Consider the following 20,879-nt stretch of genomic DNA (forward strand, 5'->3'; position numbering starts at 1 on the left):
ACGGTCAACAGCACAGACGAGGGAGGAAACACGTGTAAGAACATTTTAAACGTTTTCACTGAACGTTTTTATTGCACTAGCGAGGTCCCAATGCTTTACTTTTCATCAGCACCCACAACAAGTAGACTTGGCAAATACATTCGGGTGGCACACAGTTCTCAGGGGAAATGCATGATTCGAGCAGGGGGAGATTGCACTCACACACCTTTGAAAACCACTCGTGGAAAAGACGGAACAAATATGACTGGTGAGGACGCCGGCAGAACTCAGAGCAACCATTTCCCCCTTGGGAGAGCTTGGCCTGTTTCAGTTCGCTGGGGCTCAGGCCTCGCACTGCTAGGAGGATGGAGATGTACATTTGGCACAACTGTGCCTTGTGACGGCCAGGCTGGCAACAACCCCCAAACCCTATTTTGTCCTTTTTTTTAGATGAGTGGATGAGTGAATAATGGTGTCTTCCACTTGTTTAAAAAAAAAAAAAAAATTCCAACTATTCAATGGTGATTGTCGAAGTAATTATATACTACTATGTACCCGTAAAAAGGAGCCACAGTAAGATTCCAACATGTAAAATTCTAGAGAACACAAACTAGCGAAGGTACGAAAAAGTGACGGTCTGCCTGGGAATCCAGGCAGAGGTTACAAGACAAAGGACCTGTGGTGGAGGATGATGGTTTCACGAGTGCACGTGCAGTAAAGTGTACCAGCAGCAGTTTTCGGTTTTCAAGTACACTTGAAGTCTATCGCATGCTGAGTGGAAATGCTTTTGCGGAAAAATCTGAACATCGGGAAAACCTTGGAAAATTGAAATCTCCCCCCCAGGACACAGTTCTGCGTCCCACCGGCCAGCAACCGCACCGGAGTTTACAAGCCATGCTCCGTGGGTCAGGAAGACCACATGCCTGCTGCCTTCATGTCTGCATTCCCAGGAGTTTGGTTTTCAACCCCCCCCCCCCCCCCCCCAACCCCTTCTTTAACTGTAGTGCAATAGAACCCCGGCCACAGGAGTGCTGTCAGCTCTATAGGGCCTCAGAATGTCGTCCACAAGGCCCTTACCTGAATTGGCTGTAGCCCCCAGGGCATTGGTGTAGGCATCGCAGCCCCTCCACTTTGCAAGTCCCCCCCCCCCATTTCGCTAAGTGTGTCTGTACCGCACAGATGGCTCCTAGCTGGTGCCTGGAATCCATGATACCAGCCCAGCAGATGTGATGGCACAGGGCTCTGTATTGGGACCTAGAGCGCTACTTCTCAACAGCGCTGGGACACTGTGACATCCTATGTGAGAAAGAGAAGCTGATCCTTGGGGCGCCAGGGGGCTCAGGTGGGTAAGCGTCTGACTTCAGGTCATGATTCCATGGGTTTGAGGCCCACATGGGGCTCTGTGCTGACAGCTCAGATCCTGTGTCTCCCTCTCTCTACCCCTCCCCCACTCATGCCCTGTCTCTCTCAAAAATAAACATTAAAAAAACAAAAACCCACACGGTTCCTCTCAGGGAAACCTCCAGACTCAACCACAAACCAGTACATCTGGGACACAAGATTAGTCCCAAAAAATTGGGACTGCCCTTCATTCTATCGTAGGAGGCCTTGTGCCCAAAACTCTAGAGTGATAGCTACCCTGGGCCATGAAACCATCCGCACTGAGGCATACAGTGTTTGGGACACACGTGGGAGAAACCTGCACTGGCCAACACGAGGGTTCTGGACAGGTTAGAAAGTACAGCCTAGCCCTATGCCCCATGGGCTCAGACTGTGGTGAGGATGGGCTCTCGACATGGTGCAGCCCCCGCTCATTCTAAGGCCCTCCTCCCCTGTGAACTTTCTGGTGTCGCAGGAGGTTAGACCTGCGGCTGAAGGCTTTCCCACATTCAGTGCACTCATGAGGTTGAGCGGGGCTGTGGAGTTTCCGGTGGTCGATGAGAGCCGACCGGTGGCGGAAGACTTCTCCACGGCTCCTGCACTGGGGAGGGCTCTCTGTGGTGTGAACTTTCTGGTGCTGAGTAAGTTGTGTGCTGTGCCTAAAGGATGCCCCACAGGCACGGCACTCGTAGGGCTTTTCTCCTGTGTGGACTCTGTGGTGTTGAGTGAGGCCAAAGCTCTGGCTAAAAAGTTTCCCGCATTCGTTGCACTTGTAAGGCCTTGCCCCGGTGTGAACTCTCTGGTGCTTAATGAGGGTGGAGCTTTGGCTGAAGAGTTTCCCACATTCGCTACATTCATAAGGCTTTTCGCCAGTGTGAATTCTCTGGTGTTTAATGAGGCTGGGGCTCTGGTTAAAGAATTTCCCACATTGGCTGCACTCATAAGGCCTTGTTCCGGTGTGGACTCTCCGGTGTTTAATCAGGTTGGAGTTGGAGGTGAAGAACTTTCCACACTCAGCACATTTATAAGGCCGTGCCCCAGTGTGAATCCTCTGATGTTCACTAAGGCTGGAGCTTTGGCTAAAGAATTTCCCGCACTCGCCGCATTCATAAGGCCTCTCTCCAGTGTGAATTCGCTGGTGCCGAACGAGTGTGGGTTTGTTACCGAAGGCTTTCCCACACGTGCCGCACTCGTAAGGCCTCTCTCCAGTGTGGACTCTCCGGTGCTGGACGAGTATGTGTTTGTAGCTGAAGGTTTTCCCACACTCGCTGCACTCATACGGCCTTTCTCCCGTGTGGACTCTCCGATGCTGGGTGAGTCTGTATTTCCGGCAGAAGGCTTTCCCGCAGTCACCGCACTTGTAGCGCCTCTGTCCGTGGTGAAAGGGCTCTGCACAGCCGGTGTCCTCAGTGGGTGTCCCCCGACCGTGAGCGAGCCGGGGGAGAAGGCCTGGGCCAGCAGGGACGGGCTTCTGCGGTGGGGGGTGGTTGGCATGGCTCTTCGTGTTCCTTCGCGTGCGTCTTTCTCTACTGTGCCACTTCTGGTGCTCCTCAGGCTTCCCCCCCGTCCCACACGCTTTCTGTCCAGGGCTCGCTCCCGGGCTCTCGGCTGGATGCAAATCCCCTTCGGAGTCCGGGCTGCGCACCTCGTGGGGGGACAGATCTGCCTTGGCGATGCTGACCTGTGACACTCCTACGGGGATGCTCTGCTCAGAAGGTGACTCCTCAGCCCCTGCTCCGTGCCAGCAGCCTGAAAGCAGAGAAGAAATGCTGAGCAGCTCCGGCAGCAGGAGGAGGCAGTTCTGTGCTTCACACGGCAGAGGGGACTCAGCAGGTGAAGACACGGGGACGAGGACGGTGTGTGGTGCAGGGAGGAGAGGCTGGGTCCACAACTCACTTCTGGGGGGAGTGTGTTTTCACCAGGGCCTCGGTGACTGGTGTTCAAGTATTATTTTAAGGATCCGGGCACAGACAGACCGCGGGGTGGGTCAAGCGTAGGCCGGGGGTGGCGAGCACAGCAGAAGGAGCAGTGATCTGGGGGCGATCCCAATGAAGGGTAGAAGACAGGTGAGGGAAGGGGGCAGAGCGTCAAGGAAGGGCAGGGAAGACACGAGAGCCTCTGACCTTGGCATCAGAGCAGTGTTGTGAGCCCGGGACATGTTCCTGTCAGGATCCCCAGCCATTTCACATCCTCTCCCTGTCGCCAACTTCCACGTGCAAGTGTCCCCCACTTGGAGGCGTACCCACTTGGTCATGTACCCCGTGTCCTCCCAGCTCCAGCTGGATAACAGGGGACCTAGAAGATGCAAGTCCTTAAGGCAAACTCGGGACAGCTAAGTGGTCAGTGCAGGCCCAAGGCAACCAGCCCCCAAACCACCTCAGGAAACAAAAATGTCCCAGAAACCTTGACCGAAGGCCCCTCTGAACAGCTGGTGTTGGGGCTGCTTGTGAGGTATCTCCATGCCCCAGCCTCTGTGCCCAGAATGAAGAGGAAAGCCAGGAGCCAGCCCAGGATGTGGGGTTGGGGGGAGGGCCTTACCCAATGACACAACAAGTGCAAAGACCTCCAGCATCACGTCCCGGTACAGGTGTCGCTGAGCCTCGTCAAGAAGCCTCCACTCCTCCTGGGAAAAGTAGACGGCCACGTCCTCAAAGGTCATGGAGCCCTGTGATGATGGGGACGGTTGCGTCCATAAGCAGCCTCTCCCGGCAGGACCTGGTAACTGCTCTGAAACCCAACCTCCAGATTCACTCACTCCCTGCTCCTGACCCCCGCTCCCCCTCCCCCACACTGAGATACAGGACTCCCGTCCCTTTCCTGCAAGACATCTGAGTCCCCAGCATCCTGCCTCCCAGATGTAAGCAGCTGGGGCCTAGCATTCTCTCTCAAGCTCCTACTCACACAGCTGGTCCCCACCATTGACTTGTGTCTGTGTGTGATGCTGAAGAAGTGCTGGGCAAGTGTGATCATAGATCCTAACCTCCAAGGGAAGGGCCTTCCCCACTTGACCTTGGTGCTGGTTTAGATCACATGCAGATCTAAATACCCTTGGTAACATTCTGCTTCTATAGGTATGTTGTGTCTCTTCGCCAGTCATTTAGGTCCTGGGAGGTCCTGTAAGTTCATCTGATGACCTTCTGAGTCAAGAGCCACCACAAGAGCCTGGTGGGAGGGGTGCATACACAGGTGAACAAGTACCAGTCTACTCTACCAACTCACCCCCATTATTGCTCTGATCTCATATCCACTCCCATGAAAATCCGGCTACCTGTTGGACTTTCCCCTCCCCATACCTCCTTCTACATTCCTGGTAACAACTGTTATGCTGTCTTGTCTACGCACTGTCCACAGCTCTCCTCCCTTGTCCCCCAAGGGCAACGCCACTATGACCGGAACGTGCCCCCACCATATCAGATCCAGAGTTCAGCCTTGGTGTGGATGTCCTGAGAAGTGGGGGACCAGCTCTCCAGTGGTCACCTATACGTGGAAGTCTCTGAAACATTTGAGAATCAACATGGCCAAAAGAGAATTCCTCATATTCTTACAAAAGTTACTCCTACAAAAAACCATGGAGTCATCTGTGACCCCTCCACATCAGAAAATCTGCTCAGGTCATGATCTTGCGTTGCAGTTTGTGGGTTCAAGCCTCGCATTGGACCCCCCAGTGGGGGTGAAGGGCCAGCTTGTGTTCTCTCTCTCTTAAAATAAATAAATATATTTTTAAAAAGAGAATCTGATCAGCCCTAACTTTTTTTAATGTTTATTTTTGAGAGAGAGAGAGAGAGACAGAGACAGTGCATGCAAGTGCGGGAGGGGCAGAGAGAGAGGGAGACACAGAACCCAAAGCAGACTCCAGGCTCTGAGCTGTTAGCACAGGGCGTGACACAAGGCTTAAACCCACAACCTGTGAGATCACGACACAGCCAAAGTCGGATGCTTAACCAACTCGAGCCACCCAGGTGCCCCTGGTCAGCCCTACGTAAAGCCAAATCCTTCTCCTACCTCTGCATCTACCAGCTATTTGGCCCAGCTACAATCAGTACTGACCGATCTAGAACACTGTACTACACGAGCTTTGTTCATGATCTCCTTGTCTCCCTCTCCCCCACTGTGGAGTGCACTCTAGCCAGGGGCAGCTTCTGAAGACCTGAGCCAGCTCGTTTTCTCCTCTACTCCAGAACTGTGTGGCCATCACTCTCAGGACAGAACCCCAGCTCAGGCTACACCCCAGGCCTGACTCCAGCCTCCTTGTCCTCTGTTCTCACCAGACATAACAGTCCTAGCGGACCTAGAACATTCCCCACCCACTCTCATCTCTGTCTCTCCTCCAAAGCCATGGCTCTGTACACACCGATTCCTAAACCTAAGACACCCCTTCACACTCACCCCATGACTTGCCACAAGTGGGGATCCCTCTGCATGTAACCTCTGACCTGGACTGAGGGCTTAGCTAGAGGCTCTAGACACCAAGGGCAGGAAGGGTGGCAGCAGGAGTTCCAGGACACCTGACACTCACCAGTGCAGGGTCCATAAGTGCTTCTGCTGAAAGCAGAACCTGCAGGAAGAGCAGGGCCACGTTAGTTTAAGTCCCATCGCGGGTAGAGACAGAAAAGTGAAACACAGTATTTTTCGGTACAGAGGAAAGCCAAAGGGGGAAAATCCAGCCTTTATAAAAGAAGGCAGAGAGTGTTCAGTTGTGCCCAAAGCACGTGCATCTTGACTTTCCAGGAGAGGGAAGAAAGGAGTGAAAAGGCTGATGGGGTCGTGTTGTGTTGGAGTAGCTGCCCTCAGGCCAGCGAGCAGGAAGAATAAGGGATAAATTATGTCCGTGTCTCGGTGTGTTTCCGACCCTTCCATTTTGATTCCTTCGTATTCTGCTTCTTCCTGTGCCCAAAATACACTCTTCTCTCACTGTATCTTGTAGTTTAGTTTAGCCCTAATAGCTGGTCACGGATGTGACTCTTTACACTTCCTTTTCCAGTTTTTCCATAAATGAAGCTCTGATAAAGGAATTGGTGCTGGGAGCCCAGTAAGGGTGTTCGGCCTCCAGCAGGTTGGGGTAGCTGCATTTCTGACCGTTTCAACTTAAGAGAAAGGAAAGGAGCGAAGGCCTAGTTTCTGTTCCATCCCCATTCCATAGAGCTGCTGACGCTGAAACATTACTTTTTATCCTTACAATGACTACTTCCTGCCTACTTTAGCAGAGTATCTTACTTGAAACATCCTATCATTTTCTCTTGCGATACTAGCAGAGGACGATGCAGGAGGATAGCCAATCAAAAAACCACAAACCTTGTGGGCATGTATCCTCTAAAAGTTTTATGTAATGTTAATGTAAAATTAGTAATGGGGCATAAAATAAGATCAGAAAGTGAACATGTTGGTTTAAGTACAATAATTTTATATCAATTTTAACAAATGTAAATCACAATTTAAGAAAACTACATCATGAGACAGAATCTCAAAAACTACAAACAAAAGAAATGACTATATACTTAAAGAGTAACACTAAATTTTTTTCCCCTAATGTTTATTTTTGAAGGAGACAGAGCATGGGTAGGGGAGGAACAGACAGGGAAAGAGACACAGAATCCGATGCAGGCTCCAGGTTCTGAGTTGTCAGCACAGAGCCTGACACGGGGGTTGAACTCATGAACCGCGAGATCATGATCTGAGCCCAAGTCGGACGCATAACTGACGGAGCCACCCAGATGCCCCATAAAGGGTGAGATCAATGATGAGGGAAGAATAAATCTGGACAACGTGCATCTAAGAAAAAGAAAGAAAATGTGGAGAAAAGACAACACCCCTAGATTTCATTACAACTGCAAACCCAATAGTACTAAAAGATTCAGAGCAAAGCCAAAACCTTGATATTACGCATGTTATAAACACATGCTTGGTGTTACTGCAAACACAAGAGGACTACACAGTTTTGCTAAAATCCTTGAGTTTCCTGAGAGCAGACCAAGTCATAGCTGCAAACATAAAAATCCCAAGTATTTTAGAACGTGAGAAGCTATTTCTAAAAAGTGACAAGGCTGGGGCGCCTGGGTGACTCAGCTGGTTAAGCATCCAACTTTGGCTCAGATCATGATCTCGCAGTTCGTGAGCTAGAGCCCTACTGTCAGGCTCTGTGCCGACAGCCTCCTTCGGATCCTTTGTGTCCCTCTCTGCCCTCCTGAGCTCTCACTCTCTCAAAAAAATTTTTTTTTAAGTGACAAGATTGTTGTAAACAAGAATAAACGTTAAACATCACTTTAACATACAAGAGTAATTGTTCCAAAAGAGATTAGCACATTATAAAGCTGTTCTAGTAAGAAAATGATTGTCATAGGATTTAGGTTGGAAAAACTAAAGAGATCATGAAGTGGGTCATGCATGTGTGCATGGATCTGGATGCTTTAGTGGTGCTACAGAGCATTAAAATAGTAGCAGCGTATAAATGGTTGTGTGGCAACATAAAAATTTACACCTCTACTTTAAACGATGCACACAGGGACACCTGGCTGGCTCAGTTGGTAAAGCGTGACTCTTTGAGTTCAAGCCCCAAGTTGGGTATGGAGCCTAATAATCTTTTTAAAAAATGACGTAATTTCAGCTGGATAGGCTTAACTTGGAAGACAAAAAATTATGTCTCTTACAAGTTAACAGAAGAACAGATTTCTCAAACCAAAGTATCACAATAAAGAATCCCACTACATTGAAACAAAGGGCTCCTGGGGGCTCCTGTTACATTCTGTCATAAAAACTGAAATGACCAGTTACACAGTTGAGCAAAAATTACACAAATTCGTGAACCCTCCCTAATCGTTAAATTATTTAAAATTTTAATACTTAGTGAATTAAAGAATCTTGTGTATGTAAATGAGAATTCCAGTAAGCGCTTTTTAAAAATGCAAATGTAAAGTTAACAGTAACGAACAAAAATAAAGCAAAACTCAGTAAGGTGTGGGGTACCTGGTCAGACTGTGGCTGACAGCTCAGAGCCTGCCTCAGATTCTGTGTCCCCCTCTCTCTCTGCCCCTCCCCCATCGTGCTCTGTCTCTGTCTCAAAAATAATGTTAAAAAAAAAACCAAAAAACCAACTCAGTAAGGCTGACATCACAAGCCTGATGTTGCCCACTGCTAGTAACACTATAGAAATTAGCTAAATATTGTAAACTATTGTATGTATGTAGATTGGTAACATTTTGAAAACCAATCTGGCATCATAAATGAAAAAATTTTTTTACATTCATTTTAGAGAGAGGGAGACACAGAATCTGAAGCAGGCTCCCAGCTATCAGCACAGAGCCCGATGTGGGGCTCAAACTCAGAAACCGGGAGATCATGACCTGCGCCGAAGTCAGATGCACAACCAACTGAGCCACCCAGGTGCCCCTGGAATCATAAATTTAAACCTACGACTACTTGTGGAAAATGGGCTATCTTTAATACAGAATGCTAGACAGCTGTATGCTTGTATAGCCCAAAACATGTGGCTACAGTACCAGTGTTTATAAATGCAGAAAACCACGGGCAGAAACATATAAAAACATTTTGTTTATATACTCATATCCCAGAATACTACGCAGAAAAACGAACAGCTGTACAGTGCTGTGACTGCAGTAACCCATCAATCTTTCATCTAAACTACGATGCTGAGGACTTCCCACAGAGGTGCTGAAGCTCTCGGACAATAAAGGGTGCTTGCTTGAGACATTGGACAACAGCTTAACCTTGGAGAAGGCCATGGTGGCCGCGGAAGAACCGCGGAGCTGGGTGCTGGGGTGCTGTCTAGACCCCAGCTCTTCCCCGGCCAGTGGGAACGCGAGAACGGAGCGGTCGGCCGGCAGGGGGCGCGCTCACACCCTCGCTCACCTTGTCCTCCAACTCGCAGGAAGACGGTGGCCGCGACCAGAGCTACCACCCTCAGCCCCAGCCCGGCTCACGAGCAGCCACTCCATTTGCCCCAGCGGGCTAATGTTTAGAACAGCCCTTGCCAGCTTCCCTCTCCCTGGAACGGATCAGGCTTTGGCGAGCGCAGCTGCACCGCGACGCTCGTGCTACTCGGGGAGAAACCCAAAGGTAAGAGGTTAACAGCAATGAGTACAAGCAAATAAGCTCCTGGCCGTGTGCAGGTTAGCACTAATCTTACAGCCGGCTATTCAGCTGCACACGCATTCTGTGCCACTCTCCTCGGGCAGGCGACATTCCAGAATTCGGAAGACCAAGGTAAACAGGACCCTCGTAAGAACAAAAATATGAAATTTCAATGAATAAGAGCTGAGGGGGTGAGGGCCCAGAGAAACGCAGCATTTACCTGGATGGGAACCGCCACGGCGACCGTGGCACCGCAGTGCTCAGCCCGCACGACAGCCACGCTGAGTCTCCGAGCAGCCGGCCCTGCGCGTCCCCGCTCCGTTACCTTGGGCAGTCCCAGCAACCTCAGCTTCCGAGCTTTGGACAGAACCAAATTTACAAGATGTCGCTGGAGGCCAACGCCGGAAGGCCCGCCTACATGCCGTCCGCTGGGCGGAAGTGCCTCGCTCCTTGAGCCCTCACTGGCCCAGTGTGGCGCACTGCCTTCTGGGTAACGTAGTCCTGATGGAGACGCCAGCCTCCGCGCGGGTCTCCATCCTGACCTCCGGCAGCTGTCCCGCACCATGAGGGGTGCTGGGAAGGGGTGTCTGAACGTTCTGAGGGGGGCTCCGGCTTCTTGGAGGGGGTCACACCCAGATTTTCGTGGAATGTCTGCTGATCACAGAAATTATTTCAGATGTTTCCCAAAGTGCAAACCCAATTGTCACTCAGACATAAAGTACGTCCACCCAGAGCTGGGATCTAAAATACCATCTTACTGCTTTTCATGTTAGACTGAAACTTTAGAATCAATTGTAGGAGTTTCACTGTTAGAAAAAAGGGCTAGTGATGTCCAACTCTTAACTCTATGCATTCCATTCTTTTTTAGAATTTAACACCCGATCTCAAAAGTGGGAGCGACTTACCACATTGGGACAGCAGGCTTCTGAACACGGAGACAGAGAAGCGGCAGGATTGGATTTTGTGATTTTTTTTCCTTGCTGGGAAGTAAATATAATTCCACGTGCGACTGCAGTGACAATGCATGGGCACTTGAGATTATCCCAGAAGAAATGAAACTACTGAAATCAATGATGATGTAGCTATTCACCCGTGGCCAAAATAGCTCTTGGCCATCTGCACGAGGTTAGATCTCACTGAAGTCTGAGAAGTGAGGGAATTAAGGTGAGCACAGGCTTACAAAGGAAATCGGAGGTTATGACTAAATCGGGACTTCTTTTTATCGTATTTAAAAATCACTGAGAAATACCAGCTTCAATGAAGCTGTGAAGACATAGCTTTGCACTTGAGGTATCTGTACATCATAACAAATACCCCGTAAGTGCCTGTAAGTCAGGGGAGACTGAGGAGCTATATTCCTCAGCAATGCCTGGAATATGGGACAGCCTCTGAGTACAAATGACCCAACTCATGCTGCTGCTGAATGCAAGGATTGCCAGGGAGACTGCCCTACCCCACCCTCGAGTAGACTAGCAGACTGGATAACTACAGATATTCTTTGCACCCCGAGTACAGAAGTCCTATAAACTTTCCAGGGATGCATCATGTAGCAATGCAAATTGAGCCAAATCTGGACTGAGAATTGTTCTTTATCCTCCTATTTCCTCTGAAACACACAAAAGAGAGGACCCCCAAAACCCGTTCATTCTTTCATTCCATCCGAGTCCAATTCTCTTCTCACCCACAGCGAATACAGTAAATATAGTTTAAAGAATACTTTTAGGGGCACCTGGTTGGCTCAGTTGGTTAAGTGTCTGACTTTGGCTCAAGTCATGATCTTGTGGTGTAGCTCAGAGCCTGGAGCCTGCTTTGGATGCTGTGTCTCCCTCTCTCTGTGCCCCTCCCTCCCTCATGCTCTTTCTCTCTCTCAAGAGTAAATAAACATTAAAAAAAAAAAAAAAAAAAGAGTAAGACTTTTATTATCACAAAAGCCAGTGGGGTGACCAGGGAGTTCCTGTGTTGGGTAACTTAATGGCTAGAAAACTCCATTACAAGTCTCATGAGACAGTCAGAGACCATGCCCCCAAAGAAGGGAAACGTTGGGAAACCTCTGTGAGCTGGGAGGTGAAGCCAGCTCAAGTCCCCTTGTCCAAAGTTGGGTGATGTCCCCACCCAAACTGATAGGAGGTAAGGTGTAAGGAATGAGGCCTCACCAACCCTGGTGACTACTCCAGATGAAGAGAGCACAGCAATCTGCTGGGCTCCCTGACACCTGGTAGAAGAGGGATGGCTTCTCGGATAGACAGGGGCAGTGCCACCCCAAGCAGCTCTGAAAGTGGAAGAGTTCATGAAACCAACCCACATATTTAGCCCGGGAGGTGCAATTCTGGCTGACTTCTAACCTCGCACAATGAAGACAGGCTACTGGCTGAAAACTTTACAACATTCACCACACATACAGTACTCTTCTGGGTGTGTAGATGTTGTGTAAGACTGAAAGGTCATTTAAAAAATTTTTTGTGTTGTTGAGGATGATGATGGCAGGTGAGAACAAATACCACTCACGTAGATAAAAGGCAAAGCTCTTTGTAACTTACAGCTGGGAACAAGAGAAGGTCAGACAGAACCCAACAGGGGCTTGTAGTGAGGGGCGGCGTGACAGCAAGCTGGAGCTGGAAGGGGCAGTGTGTGCATAGCAAGGTAGGTGTCCCAGGATCTGTGTGGGCTGAATAATTTCTTAGACTCCAGGGCACAGGGGCATCCTTAGCTGTCTGGTACCTGGTTCTGAGGTGTTCAGGCCATCAGGACTGGTATGGGTGAGAGCCTGATATGGGGAGTATTTGGGGATGTGGAATTAATCAGATACTCCAAAAGGGGAGCTGACGGGCTTCATGCCAGGCTTCAAAGTGGAATTAAGACAGTATTTTATAAAAGTATATATCAAAACACTGTGATTCTGGTATGAGACAGTGATACACATACACCTATGAAATAGAATTCAGAGCATAGAAATAAATTCTCACAGATGGTCAAATGATTTGGACACGGCTGTAAAGGACTTCAATAGGGAAAGTCTAGTCATTTGAAAAGGCACAGGGAAAACTGGACATACCACATGTGAAAACTGGGGGTACATTATAGTGTTATACAAAAATGAGCCCAACATGGATTAAAGACTTACACATGGTTCTCAAACCATGTAACTTAGAAAGGAAGAAAGCTTTCTCACACTGGACTTGACAATGATTTCCTAGACATATAGCACACATACAATGAAAGAAAGATAAAAATTGACAAAGTGGACTATATCAAAATTTAAAATTCCTGTGCACCAAAGAAAACAATCAACATACGGGAAATGCACATGAGTGAAAATGCAACATGCGGAATGGGGGAAGGGGAGAAAATATTTGCAAATCTGATAGGGGATTAATATCCAGAATATACAAAGGACTTGTATAAAAAACTCATAATTCAATAACAAAGAAAATACATTATCCAATTAAAACATGAGCAAAGGACTTGAATAGATATTTCTCCAAAATAAATATGCGCAACACCCACACATTAATCATTAGAGAAATGAAAACTAAAACTACAAAATATATCCTTAGAATAGCTATTATATATATATTTAAAAAAATCTAGATGTTGCAAAGGATGAAGAGAAACTAGAAACTTCACACACGGTGGGGCAGGTGCACAGGAACATAAAATGGTATCAGTATTATGGAAAACAATTGCTCAAAACATGACCATAATACCACATGAATCAACGATTCTACTTTTTTGGGGTAGGTGCAAAAGGAATTGAAAGCAAGGTGTCGAAGAAATCTGTGTTTGAAAGTTGGAGTTGCGCCTACAAAGCATCCTACCTTCACTCACCGGTCTCCTTGGTCTCATCCAGGGTGGACTTATGGCTGCTCCACAGTATGTGCTGTGGCTGAGGCTTCCCATGCTTAGTGCACAGACACCCATTCTGTCCACTTTCAAAGGCCTCTCTGCATCAGTGTCCCCGTGTGGCTAGCCACTGCGTGGCCGGAGGCAGGAGAAAGACTGCGAAGTCCTTCCTACCCTCCCTCCAGGCCAAGGTCAGATGAACTGTGTGGCCCCTAACAAATGAAGGGCTCTGCTCGTCCTTTATGCCAAGCTTCTCTCTATTCTGCTTTGTCTGATGCAGGTGTAGGTCTGCCCCACGAGCGTACAGGCCATGCTCAGGGTAGGTTCCACCCTGCTCAGCCGAGTGCAAAGTGTCTCTCCAGAGCAGGACACACATCTCACAGGGCTGGGCCTCGTGGACTGACGGACCTGCCTTTGGAGTCCTGACCCGTGACGCTCCTATAGACACCTTGCTCTGAAGGGGCCTCCTCGTCCTGGGCTCCATGTCAGCAACCTGTAGGCAGAGAAATGCTGGTCAAGCATAGGCAGCCTTGTCCGGAATGCCTGTCAGACACACCCACGGATAAGGCCAGGGGACTGCTGACAAGTCTGGGGGACTCGAGACGGTGAGAGGAAGGCCTTCTGTGCAGAGCTCAGCCTGGCCAGTGCCCACAATGGGACTCTGGGCAAGGAAATGAGAAAGGGGTGAGGGCAGGGAGGAGAGGTGGGCTCCCCATGTCCTCTGCAAATGACTTTCAACAAGGCCATGGCTGCTGGTGACTGGTGAGCACTGGGTAGAAAACTGAGTCCAGACCCAGAAATGTGTGCTTGCACACTGGAAACTATAGAAAGCTTATGAAAGAAATTGAAGAAGACACAAAGAAATGGAAAAAAGATTCCATACTCATGGACTGGAAGAACAAATATTTTTTAAATGCCAATACTACCCAAAGCAATCTATATATTCAATGCAATCCCTATCAAAATAACACCAGCATTCTTCACAGAAGTAGAACAAACAATCCTAAAATTTGTATGGAACCAGAAAAGACCCCAAATAGCCAAAGAAATGTTGAAAAAGAAAACCAAAGCTGAAGGCATCACAATTCCAGACTTCAAGATGAATTACAAAGCTGTAATCATCAAGATTGACAAAGCAGGAAAGAATATCCGATGGAATAAAGAAGACAGTCTCATCAGCAAATTGTGCTGGGAAAACGGGATAGCGATATGAAGAAAAATGAAGCTGGACCACTCTCCTATACCATACGCAAAAATAAACTCAAAATAGATGAAAGACCTAAATGCAGACAGGAAGCCATCAAAATCCTTGAGGAGAAAACAGGCAACAACCTCTTTGACCTCGGCCATGGCAATTTCTTACTCAATATGTCTCCAGAGGCAAGGGAAACCAAAGCAAAAATGAACTCTTGGGACCTCATCAAAATAAAAAGCTTCTGCACAGTGAAGGAAACAATCAGCAAAACTAAAACACAGCCTACGGAAGGGGAGAAGGTATTTGCAAAACACCTATCAGATAAAGGGTTAGTATCCAAATTTATAAAGAACTTATCAAACTCAACACCCAAAAAACAAATAACCCAGGGAAGAAATGGGCAAAAGACATGACTAGACACTTCTCCAAAAAAGACATCCAGATGGCCAACCAACACATGAAAAAAGTGCTCAACATCACTCATCATCAGGGAAATACAAAGCAAAACCACCATGAGATACCACCTCAAACCTGTCAGAAGGGCTAACATTAACAACTCAGGCAACGACAGATGTTGGCGAGGATGCAGAGAGAGAAAGTCCCTTTTGCACTGCTGGTGGGAATGCAAACTGGTGCAGCCACTCTGGGAAACAGTATGGAGGTTCCTCAAAAAATTAAAAATAGAACTACCCTACGGCCCATCAATTGCACTACTAGGCATTCATCCACAGGATATAGGTGTGCTGTTTCGAAGGGACACATGAACCCCAATGTTGACAGCAGCACTATCAACAATACTCAAAGTATGGAAAGAGCCCTGTTCATCAATGGATGAATGGATAATGTAGATGTGGTATATATATATACAATGGAGTATTACTTGGCAATCAAAAAGAATGAAATCTTGCCATTTGCAACTACATGGGAAGAACTGGAGGGTATTATGCTAAGTGAAATTAGTCAGAGAAAGACCAATAGCATAAGAGACAAAACGGATGAACATAAGCAAAAATAATATAAAAAAAGGGAGGGGGACAAAAGAGAAGAGACTCTTAAATATGGAGAACAGAGGGTTGCTGGAGGGGGGATGGGCTAAATGGGTCAGGGGCATTAAGGAATCTACTCCTGAAATCACTGTTGCACTATATGCTAACTAACTTGGATGTAAATTAAAAGAAAGATTGCATTACAGTAGCTCGTGTTCAAGGACCATTTAAGGATATGTGCAGACTTCACACCATCTGAAACGTTAGTCCTCCAAGGAAGCAGTGGAAGGGAAAGGATGAGAGCCGAAAGTCAGAACTGAAATGTTAGTGGGAAAGAAAAGGTATAAATAAGGCGGCCACTGCCCCAGGCATCATACAGTGATGGACACAGAACAGATGCTCCGTGTGAGGGCCACATTTTTTTGAGCATCTCTTGATGTTGCGGAAGTAACGTTCCTCTGTCAGGTGCCTGGGGCTCTATTATTGCTTAGTGCGAGCAACCACCGGGGCCTGGAAGAGGCATGTCCAGGGGAAAAGACAGAGAAAGAGAGTACCGGACATCCACCCAGAGTGACCCACACCACACCAACATCCCACCTTCTAAATTTATGAGACCTTCAGAGGAAAGTCTTAAAACAAACCCAATGGTCCCTACAAGTGGTGATGACACGATCAGTGCCTGAAGTTGCTGGCATAGGCAGGCCCCAAGTACGTGAGCAAGAGGACAGGAAGGCCTGGGGTACCTGACCTCGGACAGGGAAGACAATGCCACCGTAGCCCCCAGGACCACACGGTAGGCATTTCTTTGACCCTCCAACATGCCCAGTCCGCACACGGAACCCAGGCAGTGCAAATGCAGCCGGCCTCCTAGTCTGCCGGAGTCTTCTATCATAACACCAAAGTATCCTCGCCCAACTGTTTCTTGCTTTAGCTTAGCCACAGAGACCTGTGTGAGGGTCTCACAATCTCAGAAGCGATCCTGACCTCTCACCACCTCTCGTTCAAAGCCCCAGACCTGCAATGAATCTGGCCGATCCCATTTCCCCCATCCAACTAATCTACCAGCCCAAATAAACAATCCAGGTGAGGGTCACCAGAAAAGCTTGCCGAGGCCACAGAGGGGTAACAGGCCCGCCCGCCCTGGTGTCTGACCTTCACTGTGGGCACCTCGACAACCGTCTTAAGTCCACTGCCTCCTCAGAAGGCTTTACGACCCTCCACCTCACATGCACACCCCCCCCCAACAGCCCTCCAGTTCCTCCCGTGTTTGTGATCCCCACCCCCACCAGCCTGGCACCCACCTGAGACACAGATTTAGCCCTTCCTTCCCCTACCTGATCCCCAATGGCACTGCCACCATAACACAAAGATGCCCCGTACGAAACCAGAAGCACAGCTTTACTGGGGTCCACACGCCCCCATCCATTGGTGCAGGTGCAGAAGGAGGGGAGCCATGAGAAATGGGTAACCACGGTTAAGGTCCTACAAGTTGAGCTGAACCACCAGGCCTGCTCTGCCCTCCAGCAAAGCAATGTCAGTATGATGGTCCCAACCGAGTTCCTCAGGGCTCACTGTTGCCTCTTACTAGCCATGTGACTCTGGAGAAAGAATGACCCTCAGGGAGGTCTTTGTCCTTACCCCATACAATGGGAATAAGACTATTCCCCCCTCACAGGGTGATATTGATATCACACATCAGTAGCACACTATGTATCAGCTTACAGTCCAGAGCATCCAGGGTTTTGTCTGTTTTCAGTGCAAATGAAGTGGTAGGACTTTAAAAGTTTGGGAGTGTATTTTTCCCACTTTGTAAGTTTTTAAGAGGATGTGATGCATGAAACTTACATCATAAGCAAATGCTTAAAAATAAAGTAACTCTTACACCAATTATTAAGTGTGTGGATAAATTTAAGTAATTCACTGCGCTCATTTCTAGTTGCCTGCCTATGCCTATGTATTTGGAAGGATGCTGCTTTGTTAGTATTCAAATCAGTAGCTGTTTCATACGTTCTGAAGTTAAGGGGAGCGCTGAAAACTACTAGTCCTCGTGCCATCATATCGGAAGACAGTATGTGGGGAGCCCTGGACTGCACAGCAGAGGGGAGGGGAGGCAGCAGTGCCCTGGTCTGGGGCTCGGCTGACCCTGGCTTTGTTCCACAGGGAGTGGTCTTGAGTGGCTGCTTAGCCTGCAGGGGAGGAGCCACACCAATTCACACCTCAGTCACCCTGCCAACACCTCACCTCCTCTGGACCTCCCTCTCTCCACACACAGGCCAGAATTCACCTCATCTCTGAAAGAGAATCAGCGATACACATGGGTCCCAGGCCTTCCCTACCCCACTGCAGGACCCATCTGAAAGAACCTCAAAACCCTCCTTCTTCAATCTGATCCCCAGGCTCTGACCTGATCCAGTCCGAGGTCCCCACCATTTAACATTTATCTCCAGCCCTCTTCCCTCACCTCTAAACCTTCAAGCCCACCTATCATGAGAAGTCTCATCTCCATCTTGAGACCTCTCAGAATCACATGTCTAAGATGTAACTCAAAATCTCTGTGAAACCTGCTCCCTGCACTGACTTCCCCACCTCCTTTCTTTCAAATGTCCAGGCAAAAATAAAAACTGGATGGTCTTTCACTCCCTTTTATTCACAGACATGCTGGATGGAGCAGGAAATCCTGTTGACTCTAACTTTATGATCTACCCAAATTCTTTTTTTTAATTAATTTATTTTGAGAGAGACAGAGTACAGAGGGGGAGAGAGAATCAATCCAAGTAGGCTCCACACTGTCCGTGTGGTTCTCAAACTCAGAACCATGAGATCATAACCTGAGCCAAAACCAAGCGTCGAATGCTCAACCAACTGAGCCACCCAGGTGTCCCTGATCTATCCAAATTCTTACCACATCTCTCCTCTACTGCCGCTCCTCTGGTCCAGCCCCCACCATATAATCTCCTGGAGTCTATTGCCGGGTTGTCCTCCTCGCTAGTTTCCCATTCCCTTTTCAGTAATTTTAAACTTCAAATATGGATATGCCCCTAAATTAGGTCCCTGGAACCAATGCCAACAAGAGTGTGTGTGTGTGTGTGTCTGTGTGTGTGTGTGTGTGTGGAGTTGGGGGGAGGTCCCTGGGGTTCCTCACACAACATCAATTCTTAAAAGCCAGAAGGATGTCCAAGAATTCAAGTCTGACACTATGTATCAGGAATTAGCATCAGATTCACAGGTTAAGGGTTCAGTCCTACAGGACGGTACCCCCACCCTCAACCCCCTGCCATTTCAGATGCCAGCTGCAAGCCCAGGCTGTTACTGGTGCTTCCCACTGACTGGTTATAAATCAGAGGTTACCAAGACCCCTTCTCCTCAGGTTTAACTGATTTGCTAGAATGCTTCACAAAACTCAGAGAAACATTTTTCTTCCTAGATCACCGAATTATTACAAAAGGGTATTAACTCAGAAACAGCCAAAATGGAAGAGACGCACACGGCAAGGTATGAAAACGGCACAGAGTATCCTTGCAGTCTCCAGGTGCACCACTCTCCTCAAATCTCCAGGTGCTTACCAACCCGGAAGCTCTCTGAACCCTGTCCCTTAAGGGTACTTTGGAGGCTGCATCATATAACCACGGCTCATTCAATCACTGGCCACTGGCTATTGGTTCGACCTCCAGCCCATCTCCCTTCTCCCAAGGAGTAGGGTAGGGTCGGGTAGGGTCGGGTCGGGGCGGGGCGGGGCGGGGCGGGGTGGGGTGGGGTGAGGTCAGGTTGGGGGGAGGGGAGGGACTTAAAGTTACAACCCTCTAATCACCATGTTGGTTCTCCAGGCAACCGGCTTAGGTGCTTCCAAAACTCACCCCATTCGTAGGACAAAACACAACTTTACCACTGTCAACACTTAGGAAATTCCAACAGTTTTGGAAGCTATGAGCCAGGAACTATGCACTAAGACCAGATATATAGCAGAAATACATTTTGGTCACCTTAACAAATACGTATTTCTTTAAGTCACCAAATCGCAGCCCCTCCCATCCCCGCCCCTTCACGGATTTCACCGCTCACGCCGTCCCTGCCAGCGACCTCCCCCTCACCCCTCGGCCCCGGGTCCCGACTCAGCAGCCCCTACGGGCGGGCGGGACCGGGACCGGGACCAGAACAAGAACGCCCTCTGCTCGCGCCCTGGGGGCCTGACTGCGGGGAGCTAACCGGGCGCTCCTCCATTCTGGCCTCGGCCCTCCGGGCGGGGGCGGGCGGCCGAGGGCCCCGGGGTCGCAGCACCCACCTGCACTGGCCTCACGCGCGCGGCCTCCTCCTCCGACCAGTGGGAAGAGCGGGGCGGAACGCGGCAGGCAACCCGGCAACTCGCAGCCGCCTCAGCGACGGGAACATCACCTCCTCTGGAACACTGCATCCACTTCGAAGGAACCCAGCGCCCCCAAGACCCTGCACCAGTCAAACGGCCCAAGTACTCGAAGACGCGCAACACCAGGGGAACGCCACCGGAAGTCCCGCCCCACAGGCGCCGCTACCGGAATCCATGCTGCGTTTTCATTGGCTCGGCTCTCACGATGGCCTGCCGCGGAGCCTTCTGGGTAGCGTGTGGTTCCCTGGCGGCTCCCCGTCCCGTCGTGGGGAATGAGGTCCTTCCTGATTTCGGGATGGACGCCGCGGGACAACGTGAGCCTGCCCGGGGAAATGGAGTTCCTGGACTCCTGTGATGCAGCATGGGGTCGCTGACTCTTACAGCGTATACCCAGGTTTCCTCTGAGTGCAGTCTAGGCCAAGTGTCCCAAATAGAGGTCTGTTACTACAGACTCTGGGAAGCACAGGAAATTCCCAAAGGCTAAACCACCAAAGGGACACACCAGACTATTGTTAAAAAATAAAATTCAACGAGTAATTTTGCAAATCTAATTGGCTTTACTAAATACCTCATCAACAGGCTGCGTCCCATCTAGCAAGTAGAGGGGATCTCCGAGGAGTTGTACAAAATGGAAGATTTTATAGGGAGGAGGTTGGGGCAGAAAGTTATTAGCAAAAAGATTTTCAGGCAAGGTTGCTTTTCCTTAGGGGGACAGCATGCAGATGACTTTCATCTTCCTTGGAGCATGGATGAGGGCCCATGTAGCAGATTACTACATCAGCACTGATCAGAAAATTCCTGACTAACTGGTTAAGTCTACATTTCTGGAGGAGGTTGAAATTGCAATTAGATTAGGTATTAAGCCCCAGTTTGGGGACTCAGCCTACGTGCACCATTTTGGGTCTGTGATTTTCTTTTTAACTTCATAATAATAATCGGCAGCCACTCATATTGATTGCCAAATACATGTCAACTGTTTTATGACCTTCAATATGCAAGGTGAGGGACGAGAAAGAAAAAAACCCTAGACAGGGCATGATGGGGAGTTGGAGAA

General features: G+C 48.9%; 1 protein-coding gene and 1 long non-coding RNA gene across 4 annotated transcripts; one reads left to right on the forward strand and one right to left on the reverse strand.

The window, feature by feature from the left end:
* Nucleotides 1-35: 35 nt before the first annotated feature.
* On the reverse strand, nt 36-11,258 carry LOC125915832 (zinc finger protein 416-like). 2 transcript variants are annotated; one of them, XM_049621864.1, is made up of 4 exons: nt 9,665-11,258; nt 5,876-5,914; nt 3,898-4,024; nt 36-3,108 (listed from the first exon to the last, which is right to left on the reverse strand). In XM_049621864.1, exons 1-4 carry the CDS (start codon nt 10,007-10,009, stop codon nt 1,796-1,798), a joined length of 1,824 nt encoding a protein of 607 aa, XP_049477821.1. In that variant the 5' UTR covers nt 10,010-11,258; the 3' UTR covers nt 36-1,795. The 2 variants fall into 2 exon arrangements, with proteins under 2 accessions (XP_049477821.1, XP_049477822.1); XM_049621865.1 differs by lacking the exons at nt 5,876-5,914; nt 9,665-11,258 and adding an exon at nt 4,340-4,456.
* LOC125915891 (uncharacterized) lies at nt 3,099-4,792 on the forward strand. 2 transcript variants are annotated; one of them, XR_007455785.1, is made up of 4 exons: nt 3,099-3,192; nt 3,947-4,077; nt 4,453-4,545; nt 4,711-4,792. It is a non-coding gene; the product is annotated as an uncharacterized LOC125915891 (long non-coding RNA). The 2 variants fall into 2 exon arrangements; XR_007455786.1 differs by having other exon boundaries at nt 4,461-4,545.
* Nucleotides 11,259-20,879: the final 9,621 nt, after the last annotated feature.

Source organism: Panthera uncia (assembly GCF_023721935.1).
Source record: "Panthera uncia isolate 11264 chromosome E2 unlocalized genomic scaffold, Puncia_PCG_1.0 HiC_scaffold_19, whole genome shotgun sequence".
NCBI classification, from domain to species: Eukaryota; Metazoa; Chordata; class Mammalia; order Carnivora; family Felidae; genus Panthera; species Panthera uncia.

Coding starts and splice junctions, on each gene's coding strand:
- LOC125915832 (XM_049621864.1), bottom strand. CDS start 10,009: ATGGTGCGGGACAGCTGCCGGAGGTCAGGATGGAGACCCGCGCGGAGG. Junction 5,915..9,664: donor CCGTGGCGGTTCCCATCCAG/GTAAATGCTGCG, acceptor CTCTTCCTGCAG/GTTCTGCTTTCAGCAGAAGC. Junction 4,025..5,875: donor CACTTATGGACCCTGCACTG/GTGAGTGTCAGG, acceptor CCATCATCACAG/GGCTCCATGACCTTTGAGGA.